Source organism: Artibeus jamaicensis, unplaced genomic scaffold (assembly GCF_021234435.1).
Source record: "Artibeus jamaicensis isolate MK-2021 breed Jamaican fruit bat unplaced genomic scaffold, CSHL_Jam_final contig_729, whole genome shotgun sequence".
NCBI lineage: Eukaryota > Metazoa > Chordata > Mammalia > Chiroptera > Phyllostomidae > Artibeus > Artibeus jamaicensis.
In genome coordinates, this window is record NW_026521939.1 from 583,009 (window position 1) to 599,577 (window position 16,569).

The window sequence follows — 16,569 nt, forward strand, 5'->3', positions numbered from 1 at the left end:
TCAATTTAAATGTTTTGTTTGCCAGGAAAGCAGCATCTAAGGCCCCTGAGAACTTAGACATTTTATCACTAGGTCTTTGGAGTTGAAAAGGAATCTTGAAGCAGTATCGCTTTACAATAGAAGGACCACCAGGACTCAGTGACCAAGCGAATTAGGCTAAAAGCAGGATGCTTACTGAAGAAATTCAGAGTGAAATATCCTGATGTCTGTAATCTGCTGTAAAATGCCTCCCAAAATGATAAGCTAGAAGCTCTGGCCAGGTATCTCTGTTGGTGAGAGTGTCATCTTGATATGCCAAGGTGGTGTGTTTACTCTCCCGTCAGGGCACACAGACAAATCAAGCAATGAATACATAAAATAAGTGGAACAACAAATCAATGTCTCTCTCTTACCTTCCTCTCTCTCTTAAAATTATTAAAAAATAAGGTAAATATGGTAAAATGTTAATAATTTTAAATCTACATAGTGTGTATTTGGATGCTTATACTACTCTTTATTTTTTGTATGTTTGAAATTTTTCACAATAAAATGTTTCATATAAACAAATACATAAAATATACATAGTAACGAGCAAAAATTACATGATAATTCCACTTAAATGCATCTATCCCAAGGAAAAATTTTTAACAGAAAAAGAAGAAAAAAGACAAATGGAAGGACCTTGCTTTGAACATTCCACTGCAGAGTCAGGCCAATATGACAGCCAAAGCAATAGCAGAAAACTCTGCTGACATAGCAGAAAAGCAGCACCGACACGCAAACAAATGAGCATGGCGCCGTTCCAAAAGAACTTGATTTATGGCCACTGAAATATGAATTTCATATCATTTTCATGTTTCTCTAAATGTTATCCTTCTTTTGATTGTTTTCAAGCATATAAAAATATAGAAACCAATCTTAGTTCACAAGCTGTGCAAAAACAGATGGCTGGCCAGATTTGGCCCTCAGGCTATTGTATATCAATTTCTGGTCCATAGAATGTCAGTGGCAGAACTCTCTCCTAGAAGGTGAACACACAAGGTAGGGGCTGTGTGTCTCAGTAAAGAGCTGGGTAAATAAATTATGGTTGCCATTAAATAAAATAATGTGGACCTGTAAGATATCCAAGATACACAGTAAGGCAAAAATGTTGCAAAACAAGATTTGTAATATCCTATTGTTTTTTATTATTTTGTTTTTATCCTCACTTGAGAACATGCTTATTGATTTTAGAGAGAGGGGAAGAGAGGGAGAGAGAGAGGGAGAGAAACATTGATCAGTTTGCATCTTGCACATGCTCAGACCAGGGACCAAACCCACAACTTAGGTATGTGCCCCAACTGGGTTCAAACTCATGACCTTTCAATTTACAGGACAATACCCAACCAACTGAGCACACTGGCCAGGTCTCTCTTTTTACTTTTTAAAAGAATGTCTGTCTGTCTGTCTGTCTGTCTAGCTAGCTAGCTAGCTAGCTAGCCAACCATGTATGTCTCAATGCTTGTACTGAGAAGAAAAACAGTAGACAAAGATACCCTGTGAACCGGGGAGTCAGATAAGGGGTGAAGGGTACAATGGACTTCTCTTAGTTTGTTCTCTTCTGTAGTATGAATTTTTCAAATGGAGCATTATATTTTATAGAAAGAAAATGAGAAAGAAAAGCTAGTTCTATGAATCCAAAAATGTAACATCCACCATATATTAGGTGAAGAAAGCAAATCATAGGCAGTACTATGAATAATTCATCTTTTGTTAAAAAAGAGAAAAGGAGGCACATGTACATGCATATTGTGTACTCAGAGAGGAGGACTCTGAACAACACAAACTGTTACCCTTGGAGACAGAAACTCCATGTTGTATTTATGTTACTTTGGGGGGGGGAAGAAAAACATTATTTAAACACCAACTTTCCCCATCAATTGACTCCCAGGAAAAAGTGAGAGGTCTGGAAAGGTGACCAGCAAGGTGTGTCTCTGGGTTTCCAAGGAGGCGAACACCAGGTGAGAGAAAAGGAGGACTTACCGCCCCAGTGAAAAATTCCAGTCCTGTGAACTGGAGAGTGTTCCTTTCGGCCACAGTAAACTGAGGGATTATGATGAAACTGAAGGTCACAATGAATGAGAAAATGTTGAACTTCAAAAGCCACCTCAGAAAGTTGAAGTAGGACAGGACGCTGGTTCCAAACTTGCCTCCAATGACCTTGAGCGTCTTCTGCCACAGGCTGATGGAATCGAGCAGCTCCGACAGGCAGTTCTTGGATCTCCGGTATGCCTGGTGTTAGGACAAGGTTTGACATTCCCTCAACAAGTATCTACCAAGCTTGTCCCACAACAACAAAAACAGTCACCAGGCACCTCACTAGGCATTTGCAAATGTTATCTCATTCACTCTGCAGGACGCCCCCCTCAAGTGAATGTGTTATTAATTTCCCACATTTGCTGTTGAAGGTGAAACTCACTGTGGCTAAACTGCCCAAATAACTCAGACCTTTGCACACCCACCTGGCTTCCCCATACCTACACTGACCCAATTTTTATGGCTTTCATTGAAATAGCCCTGAAATTGGTTCCTTTTTGCTGTGGGTCTCCTTTCACTCCCACCTCCCCCTTTCCATCCTCTTGCACTTCAATGCAGTGAAGGCTGACTTACTAGTGAAATGGAGTTCAGACACTGAGTGCAGCAGTTGAGCTCAAGGATACGATGGGACTGCTTACTTTTCTCTTTGTCAACCATTTTCCTATGGGGAATGGAAGAAGAAAGTGAGAGATACAGGTGCTGTAATACATTCATTCCCCCAAGTATTTACTGAGCACCTACTGTGTGCCAGGCACAGACCCAGTTAGAGACAGAGACTGATTTCAAAAATATAAAATAAAATCAATTACTACATATTAAATACCAAAACAAGTCAAAAAAGAAAAAAGAGAGAGGGACAAATTTTCCTGCCTCATGGAGTTGATGTCTTAGTTGGAAGAGAAAGTCAGTAAAGAATAAATATTTTTAAAAATGCATAAAGTATATGGTGTATTAGGTGATTTGTACTATGGGTAAGAAAAATGAAAACAAGGCAAAGTAAGGAGATGGGGGCTGCTGGGGCGGAGACTGTGCTACAATCTGAAATAGCACAACATTTGAGTGAAGTCTTGAAAGTGAGGAGGAGTTTGTTATATGGATAAGGGACTGGCTTATGCATAGGGACACTCAAAGCCCCAAGGAGCCCGAGATCACTGGAATTTTCTATTCCAGAATCCCATTCCACATTGCAATTCATTGTCATTTCTCTTTAGAATCCCCATGTCTGTAACAGTTTCTCAGACCTTCCTTGTTTACGGTGACCTTATAGTTTTGTGGAATATTAGTTGGGTTTTTTTAGAGTGCCCCCCAATTAGGGTTTGCCTGACCTGACTTTTTCCTCTGGTTAGACTAAGGTTATAGGTTTTAGGAGAGAGTGCCACTGAAGGGCTATGTTCTTCTAATCACATGACTTATCTCTGAGGATGTCAACCTTGATCGCCTGGCCCAGGTAATAGTGTTAGGTGAACTTCACTTCTGGAAAGTTACCTTCCCTCATTTCCACACTCTACTATTTGGATGGTGGTCACTAAGCACACACACCCCACACTCCGGGTGATAGATTATGTAGAATTTTTCTGTAGGAAGATGGTCTCTTCTCTTGCATTTACTTAATTCTCATCTTTCTGAGATGAGGCAAAAGTAGAAGATTGAGATTGGTATAACATCTGGGAAGGAAGAAAAGCTTTTGGTCCATACCTAAGGTTCCTTTTTTCTTCCATGGTCCTCGGCTGATTCCTTATGGCTTTAATTCTCTCTCTAGATGTCATGGGTATCAGAGATGCAATTAACTTCTGTCCTGTGGAAGAAAATACACGGAGTTTGTTAGAACATGTTTTTGTAAGAGCACAAGGAAAGAGGAATGTAGGACTCAGTGATCCCAAAGGTCACAAATAAAAACAAGATGACATCATGCATCTGTATGAAACCTCAAAGCCAAAGAAAATGATAATTTCATGTGCAATTTCAGTTCAATGTTTCCCTTTTCCTTGACTACAGCCTGCACATTAAGATCCCTCACTTTGATATCCTGCATCACTGTCTCTTGCCCCCTGGACTCCAGCCAAAGCAGTGCTTGACTGTTGGCAGATGCTCTTCCACCTGGAGTAACTTCCCCACCTCTTTTCCCAATAACTCATAATCACATTTTGGGTCACTGTGGCAGGTACCATTGGTAGCCTGGTACAAAGTCATCACTCCATTTTAATAGAATCCCGATTTTTTTAGAAATCTATGCCCCCCCTCCAATGTCCTTGAACTTCTGCAGGATGGGACCTCTCTCTAGGCACTGGGGACAGGTCCTGATGATTCCAAGCTAATGCTGAAGGTCCTGGCCCCTTGTAGGTGACCAATTTAGGTACAGGCATGTGACAAGATGTTGGCCAATGTTCTGTGAGGGGTGGTCTGCAGAGGAGCTTCTTTGCAAAGGTTTCTTCCTTCTCAAAAAAGCAAAATTCAAAACACAAGGGAAAGATAGATCCTTCTTCTTCTGGATATTGTGTCCACATGTGCCACTTGGAAGTGCTACCACCACCTTGTAACAATGAGGACACTCGGGCTGGCTCCCGGGTCAAGCTATTGTGCCAGGACCTCTCATTTTAATGACACACTGTAGTTGAAATGGAGTGAATCCCCAGGAGAGGGCCACTAGATCACTTGATTGAAGATAAGGAATTTGTCTCTCTCAAAGAGAAAGAAAAGAGAAGGAAGAAAGAGAAACAAACAAACAAACAAAAAGATTAGAAGAGACAGAAGCATGAGGACATGCCCCAGTCTTCATTTTAGGTGCTAAATCCACAAAATGCTTTGGTGTAAGTGGATTTTTTTTCCTCTTAGAAACCATTGAGAGAAGCTAGGCTTGAAGCCTGGAGTATTATGGAATGAAACAGAAATAGCATCTAAAAGACTAAACAGTGTTTGTCCTCCTGAGCAGAAAGGCAGGAAGCTCTCAGGTAAGACTTGGTTTCATAGTGGACTTGGCAATAACAGGCATCCTGTGTTGTCAAACCAAGGTGGGAAGGAGTTGGACCAAAGCAGGACTGGATGGTGGTTAAGGTGTCAGGCTTGGGAATCAGACAGACCTGCATTTGTGTCCTGGATCTGCTAGATCACTTAATATCCTTGAGCCTCAGTTTCCTCATCAAGCAGATGAAAATGACATACATGCCTAAAGGTATAGAACTAGAGAGTATGGGGAGAAAATAAAACTAAATTCAATGGATAACAAAAAGGAAATGCTCAGTGGACAGCCAGGCACACAAAATCAAATTGACCAAGATCAATCTGTTTTTAGGTGTTAATGCTCCCAGAGTGATCCCTTTTTCAGTCCCTAGCATCTTTGGGTCATCTACCAAACCTTCAACCTACTTGATGTCTTAAAACAAAAAAACGCTGGCGATCACTTGGAAGCTATCTTTGCTCCTTTGCCCCAGTGTCTTACTACCTTGAATACTTTCACGTGACGTACAAGGAGTGTCTACGTCCACATGCTCTGGGCTATGAAGGGTCTGAGCGAACGATTCATTCAAAGATGTTGAAAACCGCAACAACTGCTTGGCTTTCTTGTTATTCTGGTGGCTGAAGATTTGAGAGTCTGTCACATCGTTGTCAGATAAAGACGAGACCACGCTGAAGCTCGAGTTCTTCAGCATCTTTGCTGCAAGATTCAGATTTGAGGATAGATGGCTTTGGACCCCAGATGGAGCATTCTCAATGTCAATGATGATTTCATTCACTTGGTCATCAGACAGCATCTCTCGCCTCTTCCAAGCCTAATTCTGCACTGGGGTGGACTTCCACAGACCTCACACAGCTGTCACAGGGCATTGGCAAGAACCACCAAAAAAAGTGATAACATCACCGAGGGATGCTCCACTCACATTTTTCAAAATGCCAGAATGAGACTGCCAAAGCCAGCCCCACAGTAATCATAACATAACTCCCCACATCTACAATATAGGCGTCTCTTAGAAGGCGTGTTCTCCTGAAGAGAGTTCTGTCTCAGTAGCTAGGTAAGAAACTGGAAACAGAATCCTTCATTAAAGACAATGGGATTCTAGAAACAGAAGTCAGAGAGTCTTCTAAATAACTCATAATCATTGGATAAGATTTTCTTTTTAATCTAGTGTCTCTGGCTTAAAATTTATATTTTATAGTCATAATTTTATATGCCTTTATAAATCTAGATGGGTTTATAGTGAAATAGTTATTATCAACTAATTGCCTTGGGTGGCCAACCCTGAAACTTGTCTGTCTCCCAATATACATTCTGCATTTTTCTCCTCCCAGAAGAAGCCTCCTTTCCTGGGTAGACACTGTGCTCAGTTAAAATTCTCCCAGCCTCCTTTGTGGCTAAGGGTGGACCCACGACCCCATTTTGGCCAATGAGACATGTGGATTCCAGGAATGCTCTTAAAAAGGTAATATTTTGCCTGGTTTCACCTTTTGCCCTTCATCATTCCTCCTTCTTTCTGACCAGAGGCTACCATTTTTGAAAATAAGAGGACAAACATGCACCTGCTAAGGATGGTGGAGAAAAAAAGCAGTAGAAGGAACCTCAGTCCTTGACAGAATATGGAGATCTGCTGTACACACTTGGACTCCCTCCCTCCACACTTCTTGTTACATGAGAAAAATTAATCCTTTTGTTGCTAAGCCAACATCCTACTTCAGTGCCAGGCACCTGGACAGAATTCCTATCCCACTGTGTGAAATCACACAGCCAAGCCATTTATTTAATAATTGGAGAAACTGAGGTACAGGGAAATGAACTGAACCTCCTCCTCATCACATTCATTAAATGGCAGGATTGGACTAGAACTCTACGCCTCCCCGCCAATGATAATTAACAGTAACAATACCTGCCATTATGGCAAGACAAGTACTTTCAATAGAGTATGTCACTTAATTGTTATCATCACTCTATGAGGTGGGTACTATAATAAGTCCCACTTTATAGTTAAGAAAACTGAGGTCACATAAGGAGTAAGTAGCAGCGCAAACCCAGGTCTGTCTGGCTCAAAGCAGGGCCTCTTAATCACTTCACCCTGGCCCCTTCCTGTTACAAGATGTTGTTGTATTACTCATTCATTCATAAAAAATGAATATTTATGTGCACCTACTACGTGCCAGGTGCTTTCTTAGGTGCATAGCATAATCCATCAAAGTGACCCTTTATCAGGAGGCTGTCTTCCAATTAATTGCACATGGTTTGACAATCAGAATCAACTCAAAGCAAAATAGTAAAAAAAGCCAGGTTCATCTTTGGATCATCCATTTCTTCACTTGTCTCTGCTTTCTGGGGGCTCCTCCTTTACCAGAGGCCCCAAACCTCATGCTGGTTAGATAGAGCAGACTGATGGAGTTTAAAGATATTTGTTTTCCCCAGTAGTTAAAGCCAGTCTCTGCTCCAGTGGGAACCAAATGGAGATTGTTTATGTCCCCATGGATTTCCCTCCCAAGCAGCAGTAGCCCTTGGGGAAGATACACACCTCCTTGAGATGGCTCTTAAGAATGAAGCTAAATTTTAGCATATAGGCTAGGGCTTCTGAAAGTGAGAGATACTGTAGTTTTAAGTCATGAGACTCCTCAATTTGCATTATTATGAAGTGGACATGATGGGTTTATTTTTTGTTCACAGATTGGCCCCTAGGTCCCAGCATTCCCTCGCCTCTTTCCCCTGTTGCTTCATTTTTTATTTCTTAGTCCCTGCCTCTGATCAAACTTTCACTGTGACACACAGTAATCATTATAGAGCTTCCTCACTGATTTCAAAGTCTTCTGTCTTTCACTAGTTCACTTGCTTCTATACTCTACCATCATTAATTAGTATATGATTATTCAGAAAAAAATGACCAAAGCACGGTCATCTCACCAACAGATGTATTGGGTCACAGGATGAACATGTAACCCAATCTCCTTTCTCATGGTAGAGATGACTAGTCCATGTGTGGGCCTGTGGCCCCAAAGAGTGCTGGACAGCAGTAACTAATAGACCCAGGGAGAAAAAAGGACATCCTGAAGGGGCTGCAGAGCTGAGGGTGTGCATCTAGGCCTGCTATTGGTCACGCTCCTGGCCCATGGAGAATGCCCAACTATGAGGAGAAACTTAAAGACAGGCTGAGTCAGGCACAGATGAGACATACAGGGAGAAAAAGAGAGTCCAGGTGGCTTCAGACTCAGAGACTCTGGTTCCTGTAATCCATTCGACAAATACCTCTGAGCACTAGCCATGTGCCAGGCACTATATAGGTGCTGGAAGGTAATTCTACCTTCAGTTCTTTGTTGTCCCCACTTCCTTCCCCCAACACAAGCCACTAAATCACTTTGGGCCAGTGTGACTTGGGTTTCTGTCACTTGCTACCAGAAAAGTCCTAATGAAAGCCACTTTGATATCTAGAAGAGAAAAAATTCTGCAGGTCTAAAAGAAAATGTATATTTATGATAAATTTAGCAAGTACAGCTTAGTTACCACACCAGAGGCTAAGAGGGAATGGCAATGTCTGCATTACTTGCATGTTCGTTCTCCAGCATTGAATTGTTGGTCATTTAAGCCTTACCTTGGGGTGACTTGTGCCAATCACCCCCAGAGAGTGGGCTTCTATAAGCTGAGCCAGGGCTACTTTCATCCACATAAGCAGGGTTCACTGGAATGAGAGGCAGGAGATATCGCCATTAACCCACCACACCTGGTTTTACTGAGCATGTAATGGTCAGTAAGACTAAGACCTTGACCTCAAGGTTTTAATAGATTAATAATGAACAACTTGGGAAAAAAATAGACACAAATACAAAAGCAATTGCTGTTAAGTACAAACAGCCTTGATTAATGGCTTTCATTTGACTACAAACCATAGTTAAAAATAATTGTTATACTGAGATCCAGGACATGCCTACACATGTGTAACTAAAAAACAAGTTTCACAAAACAATACTTTGCTTGACTACATAAACAGCACTCTGATATATTCTTATTCTTTTCCATTTTTTCCTATTTCTTTTTTTTTGAAATTGATTTCACAACTTGTTAATGGGTTACAACTCAGAGTTTGAAAAATACTTATCTTTGAGGGAAGGATGAAGAGGCGGAGCACCAAGAGGTTTTAGGGTAGTGAAAATACTCTTTATGGTCCATAATGATGGGTGCATGTCATTATACATTTTTCCAAACCCACAGAATGTATAACACCAAGAGTTGAGTGCTGATGTGAAGCATGGACTTTGGATGGTAATGATGTGTCAGTGTAGGTTCACTGACTGTAGCAAATGTAACACTGTGGGGGAGATATCGATAATGGGGGAGGCTCTATGTGTGGGGCCTGGGGCTATATGGAAAGTTCTGTTACCTTCCCCTTATTTTTACTGTGAACCTAAGAGAATAGTCTTAATTTAAAAAAATAAGCAAAAGAATGTCTAGATGATTTTAGAGATTCCTTCCTAACATTTTTATGATGATGCATACATGAATTGCAAATAAGACATGATTTTCTTAGGGACAGAGTCCAGTCTTGCTGTCTAAATGACAGTGTCACATTTTAGCATCTTTTTATTCATGCATGGTAAACATTAAAGGCTCAACTCCTTAACAGAGGAAATGAGCACATTTTGATGGTGACACACACACAATGACGCTGCACGAGATTCTGAAACTTCTTGCCAAAAACCAATTCCCAGGTTTGCTACTTTCTAGCCGTGTGCCATGCATGCCCCTGTATATGTTACTTAAGATCTCTGAGCTTCAATATCTTAGTCTCTTGAAGAAAGACAATATCTTTTTTTCATTAATAGCCCCATAAGGTATCCTTGTAGACATCTTTTCCTCACTGCCCTCCCCCATGAAATGTAATACCACAGATAGACTGTATGTTGAACTACATATCTGTTCCTATACAGTATGTAGATTTGTGCTTTATATATAAAAAAGAGGAAAGTTTTTCTGTCATTTCAAAAATAAATTTCCATCCCATGGGATTGATTTTACCCTGTTGATAATGCATGGCATAAGGTCTGGAATAGCCCAAATGGAAGTTTTCTATGCAAATGGGTAAGAGCCAGTCAGTGTTCTTCATCAGCCAGGCAATGCATGCCATCCCCACCTCTCTGCCTGCTTCACACTCTTCCCTATCTGCCCCTCGGGGCTGAGCGGTGCACCAACCAACACTTGGGTCCCCTATTCTGTTCTTGGCTGAACACCTCCTCCCTTTTTTTGGTCCCTGTGGGCTCTAAATTCCTATAGCATTGACTTATGTGTAATAAACTGGCTTCCTCTACCAGTAATAAGACCCTATTTTTCTCTTGACAAGATACAAATTGGTAGAATTTCCTTTGCCTCCCAGAGTTATTAAACCTTTATAAACAGCAGATTCTGAAGGTGACATGATTTTTCTCATATTAATGTCTGCTTGCTAATTTTCTTTAGTCTTACTGTGCCGGTGTCACCTACCCACTTAAGGAACTTGAGGGCAGAACTGCCTCTTACTCCCTTTGCCTCGAGGTAGGTTTTCTAATACACAGGTGCTGACTGTCTGAGCACCTTCAGTACATGCTAAACTAAAGCTGACCATGGGCAGCACACAAACTCAATTAAGTCCATGAGTGATTTTGTTTGCCCAGCTCAGTGTTTTTACTTTTTTATTATTATTTTGGAGCATGTAAAAATCAGGAGGTTTCACATATAAAAAAAGCCAAAATTCCTCACTTCTGTAGAAAAATCTGAGGATCTGGCCACACGGAACCCCTATTTCTACAAAACCATGATGCACTGAATCTGAATGATGGCCGCCTCACGTACACACAACCACTACCTGGCCTGCCTGATAATTGATGATACTGCTCTTTCTCTAGACATCAAGTTCTCAGTCCTCGTAAGGTGAGTGTTTGAGTGGGAGGGGATAAACCAATCTTTCTATTACTGCAAATCTTTAGTGATTGCTACCCTAAGTTCACTGAATTTTAGTTTCTTCCAGGATAGGATCCTCATCTTAAAAAATACTTACCATAGCCATTGTCAGAGTGACCATATGGATTCACCATCCTCACGGATTGCATTTCAATGCTTTCAGGGTAATGTTCATTCTCTCTTACAAGCAAGCCCAAGGAACTGTCACCCCCATGACGAAATGAGGGCTGGATTGAAGATGTTCTTCCCAGTACCCTGAAATCCAAAAATGATTGATCAATATCCACTCAGTAGTGTGGTAACAGCAGTCATCCATCCACCCATCCATCCATCCATCCATCCTACAAATGCCGGCTGAATGTCAACCACATATTAGTCATAGGCTGGGGGATGAGAGCACAAAGATAAAGACATGGGGCATCTACCCTCAAGGAATTCCCAATACAATATGGTAGAGCATCTTAGAAACAACCACAAGCCATTCTTGTATCAGCAGCAACTGATTAGTATCAGAAAACAGGTCCAAGCACTTTAGAGGAAGGAGGGAAGAATTCTGGCTTGGAGTTTGGGGAGAAATCTACATCTAAGCTGGGATTGGAAAGATAAATTCATGCATAGTTAGGAGGAGGGCATTTCCAGGATAAAGAACAGCATAAATAAAAGTGTGAGATCAGAAAGTGCTAAATATATAAAGGGAATGGTTGAAAATCAATTAACCTGGAATAACAGTTCTCAATTTTATGTATATGCCAATTCCCAGGCCCCACACAGACAATTAAATCAGAAGCCCTGAAAGTTGGGCCCAGGCATCTGTATTGTGTTTAAAGTTCCCCAGGTCATGGGGTAACCGTAAGGATAAGTCAAGGTCAAGAGCCACAGATGTCAAACATAAGCTTAAGGTAGAGAAGTGATATGAGAAGAGAAAGGAGGTCAAGCCAGGCTGGTCTTTGGTTGGTATCTTACAATTAACACAATGCATCCTCATTCTTAAATGTGCTCACAGGTGTGGCCTTTCCCCAAAGGTTATGGGGACTTACGGAAGATGAGAAGCAAAGGGGTGACAGGGTCAAATGTGTATTTCAGAATGATAAGTCAGGCATGGCCAGGAGGACATTTGACCTGGTCCTGTTAACCCTACTATTTTAGACCTGAAGACATGTCGACTCTACTGCACACCAAATCCCATAGCCTCGTTCCTTGAGATAAATACAAGCCATTAGTTTTTGTTGATCTCATAAATATTACTGGTAGAAACAGCACACACAAAATGAGACTCATATTGGTTAAAATTTCATATGGCAAAATTTAAATTTAAAAAATCCCAACTAAAGAATTGTATTTTGTTGGCAGGATGAATACTGAAAAATTTAAACCAGGAACAATTAGACTTGGTAGAACTAAGTCACCGAAACTAGTGCTGTAACGTGCAGAACTGCACCTAGAAAAATTTGCCCATGATCAAAACATGATGGAAGATTAAAGATTTTTTTAATGGCTCAGCCATAAAGATAACCAACTAAAGAATTAAATTGAGTTCATGGAGTTAGATGTTCAAAGCATTTTTTAATTGCAATACATTCCTGTTGATATACTTCTAGTTAAAATGTTTGAAGTCATAACTATCAAGTCTTAACCCTATCAAGTCTTTGACCTGAAAAGTAGCAGGTCAAAACAGTGGGGATCTAGTAAATGTTTTGCAGAGAATGGATGCTGAGTAGGGACTGGGAAAAATGTTATCCAAGCAAGAGGTGATGAAAAGTTATGTTCACAAAAAGGCTTGAAGCCTCAGGCTGAGAGTCCATGGCCCAGATGAGATCTACAGGTAAGTGTGAAAGTTTCACCGTAAATTCAGTTCATGAAAACCATCATACATGTCCCTAACCCAAACAATGCCAACCTAGTTTCATTGACCCAGCCCCAACCCTCAGTGGAGGGAGACACCTGTACTTACTCCGTGGTCATTGCTGCAGTCTTGGAAGAGCCATAATCACGACCATCCTCAGAATCTGGGTAATCAGGCTCCACCCCAAAATTTGGAGAATTCTGATAGTCCTCAGCACCAGGATAGTCTGGTTTCTCTAAAAAGTTTGGAGAGTTAGGCTGACTCTTAGCACCTGGATAATCAGGCTCAGCCAGAGTGTCCATGTATGATTTGATTCTGGAACCGGCATATTCTTGATTCCTTGTAGGGTCTGGATAGTAATTGGAATTGGCTCTGGGGTCAGGATGGTTAGCATTTCCCTGAGCTCCAGGGTAGTCTGGTTCTCCCCAGGAGCTAAGGTAATCAGGATTTGTTCTGGAGCCCGCATAGTTTCCACGGCTTCTGGAACCTGCAAATTCAGAATTTCGATGAGACTCAGAGGAGTCTGGCTCTTTGAATGAGTCTGGATGGTATGGATTATTCTGAGATCCAGGATAATCTGGCTCTGCCAGAGATGTGGGATAGTCTGAACTTCTTCTGGAGCCTGCAGAGTATGGGTTGCTCCTGGTTTTGGAGTAATCTGAGCTATTCAGAGGACCTAGAGAATCTGGATAATTCTGAGTTTTCAAATACTCCTGCGTGCGGTTCCGTGACCCTGAATAGTCAGGGTAATCTGGCTCTTCCTCATACCCGTTATTTCTGTAGTAGGCAGACATGCTGGTACAGATCTTTTACCCTGGGATGTTCAAATGTTCCTGCATTTGTGTTGCTCAGGGATCTTTTTTTTTAAATCTGAAAAACAAAAGGAAGAAAAATGTCACAGGTTTTTCCTTTCTTCCCTACAGAGATTGCTGGTTATCTTCAAATGTTTGTCCTCCTTTATTTCAAAGTTGGGTACACAGCTTCCTGGAACAAAGTCTATGTTCCCCAGCCTCCTGTGCTCCTAGGGTGTGGCCATTAGCATGGTCCATGAGATATGAGCGGAAGCCATATACAACTTCCTGGTGGTGTGGCTAAAGGGAAGGGGTATTCCTCCCATTCTCTGTCCTTGCTTCCTGTGGGCTGGAATGTGGGAATGATGGTGTGTGGTGGTAGGCATGCACGAAAAGGCAGCACCTGCCCCGGGAATAGCAGCACAACAGAGGGAAGAAGCCTGGATTGCTGATGATGTCACAGATCGGTGCTGATGTATCAGCTTGGGCTTTTACATAAAGAAAAAAAAAGTTTATCTCATGTAAACCACTGTTTTGGGGGTCTCTGATACATGTAGCCAAATTTATATCCTAACCAATATAATCTCTCAGTTGGTAGAGAAAGGTAAAATGAACCAAAAGATTGGAAGGAACTAGAGCTTTTTAAACACTCTGATTGCACTGTTAGTTCTAGGGCTCAAAGTACAAATTATTATGAGTGCCCGAAGGAAGAATGGCTAATGGTAACTAGAGGACATGGGTAAGGAGACAACTGGTACCATCTCTTCCAGTTGGAAGTATGATTTTATGAGTTCCATGAACTCTAATCTATAGACATGGCATACTTTCAAATCAGAAGTGTTGATGTTTTAATTTCTAAGTGTGCTGGATATCTGTTGCTTTTACTTGCCTATTACCTATTTCCCCTTCTTTTGGCATCAATGCCCTGATTTTCCTCTGGGCACCTGCCCCTCTCCCACTCTTGGTCACATGAACCAGGCCTAGCCAATCAGTGTCCACTGTGCCCTGGGCCCAGGGTCTGGACCAGGAATGGGCACCTGACCCAAGTCAGTCTTCTGAGACTTGGACTAGAATCACTGGGAAAGACGTGCTCTTGTGTCATTAGGGTTGCTCTGGTGATAGGCTGTGAGCCTGGAACTGCTGATGGAGTGTCAGCAGGAGCAGTGAAGAAAATAATAAGTAGGAGAGAAAATTTAAAAGAAGAATCAATAGGATTTGTGTACTGATCTGATGTGGGAAGGGTCAGAAGGAAGACAAATAAAAGACAAAAGTATCTCTGGGCAAGCAAACATTAGAGGAACGGTGACACTTTTGAAAAATGAAAGTAGATCATTTTAAAAGTTCAGCCACTGTTGACAAATTTATCTCTATGCAAACAGAAACAGACTTTCTGTTGAGTGATTAGAGCTAAAAACAATTAACCTTCTGCCATCACCTATATATAATCAGAGATCGTTCGCTGTCCATCTCAATTCAATACTTCTCAGCACCATGGAAGTCCGTTTTTTAAAGATTTTGTTTCTGCCCAGTAACCATTTCTCTCATCTGTGGCAACTTTTCTTTGAGTAACACCCCCACGCTCAGTCCAGGTGTGGACATTTGAACCAATCAGGATTATTTTCTTTCTGAACACAATGATTGGGTCAGGGTATATAACCCAGTCATAACCAATAAGATCCAATTCTGGGAGTTGGGTCCGATGGGTCGGGAAGAGAGAAGCTCTCTGATGCCAACAGGGAAGAGAACAGAGCCAAGAAATAAAGAGAAATAGAAATCAAATGTTGATGACATTACTTAAGCACCTGAATCCAGCTGTGCCTGAAGTCAAATGACCACTGAATAGTTAATTCATTATACTCTCTTTTTGACTTAAGTTATTTTGAGTTGGGTTTCTATAATTTGCAAATGAAAGAGAAGAATTCTGATGAATATGCCAAGTTTTGCAAACAGAAACATCTACATAAACTGTGAGTTCTCAGAAGTCTAAATACTATGCTTTGTTGCTATATTTCATAAGATGGAAATTGAACCCCTTCATTTCCCGGTATTGTAAGAATAGATATTAACACAGTTATGGTCTCGGACTTCCAGGTCCTACAAAAACCTGAGCTATTAAATGTAACAAACCAAATGATACCTACTAAATTCAAGAAAATAAAAGCAGGTACAACAATACCAGCCCAAAAGAAATTAATACAACCACCAAAAGGCAATGAGAGTGTTCACAGCGGCTTTTTATATAAGTGCCAGAAACTGAAAACCACCCAAATGTCATTCAACAGCAGAAGGAATAAATAAATCGTGGCATAGTCCTAAGATGAAATATCACACCACAGGAACCAATACTGATATGCTACATGCAGAAACATGGATGCCTCTTACAGATGTAATGAGGAGTGGAAGAGTCAGACACAAAGAGTAAAAGACTACATGCTGTGTAATATTTATGCAGAAGTCAAGAACAGACAAATCAGTAAATGGTGATATAAGTCAGAATTAGCTTGGGAAAGGGAGGAGTCAAAAAGTGATGCGAGGAAAACTCTAAGATGCTGAAAATGTCCTCTATCTTGATCTAGGTTGTGGTTACGGGTGTGCATAAATTCATCAAGTGCAGTATAGAGTTGTACACATCTCTGTAAATACATCACTTCTTAATTTTTTAAAGAAAAGTAAAAAGACCTAAATTAGAAGCTATAATACAAAGCCTTCTATTTCCCCAGGAGGCCACTATATCAGTTTTTTTAAAGATTTTATTTTTATTTATATTTAGAGAGAGAGGAAGGGAAGGAGAGAAACATCAATGTGTGGTTGCCTCTTGTGTGCCCCCAAGTGAAGACTTGGCCTGCAACCCAGGCATGTGCCCTGACTGGGAATCAAACCAGCGACACTTTGGTTTGCAGCCCGCACTCAATCCACTGAGCTACGCCAGCCAGGCACTATACCAGTTTTTTAAAAATGAAAGATTCTGGCTCACAAACATCTCCAAT

At 41.1% G+C, this 16,569-nt stretch overlaps 1 protein-coding gene across 1 annotated transcript in view; it reads right to left on the reverse strand.

Moving 5' to 3' along the window:
- Positions 1-16,569, reverse strand: part of TMC5 (transmembrane channel like 5) — a 65,977-nt gene that overhangs the window by 25,632 nt on the left and 23,776 nt on the right. The window contains exons 2-7 of the mRNA XM_053672157.1: positions 12,900-13,661; positions 11,046-11,203; positions 8,610-8,696; positions 3,751-3,850; positions 2,629-2,716; positions 2,002-2,250 (exon numbers count right to left, since the gene is read on the reverse strand). Of these exons, the coding sequence (XP_053528132.1) occupies positions 2,002-2,250; positions 2,629-2,716; positions 3,751-3,850; positions 8,610-8,696; positions 11,046-11,203; positions 12,900-13,585 (1,368 nt within the window). The 5' untranslated portion in view covers positions 13,586-13,661. The remainder of the gene's footprint in view (positions 1-2,001; positions 2,251-2,628; positions 2,717-3,750; positions 3,851-8,609; positions 8,697-11,045; positions 11,204-12,899; positions 13,662-16,569) is intronic.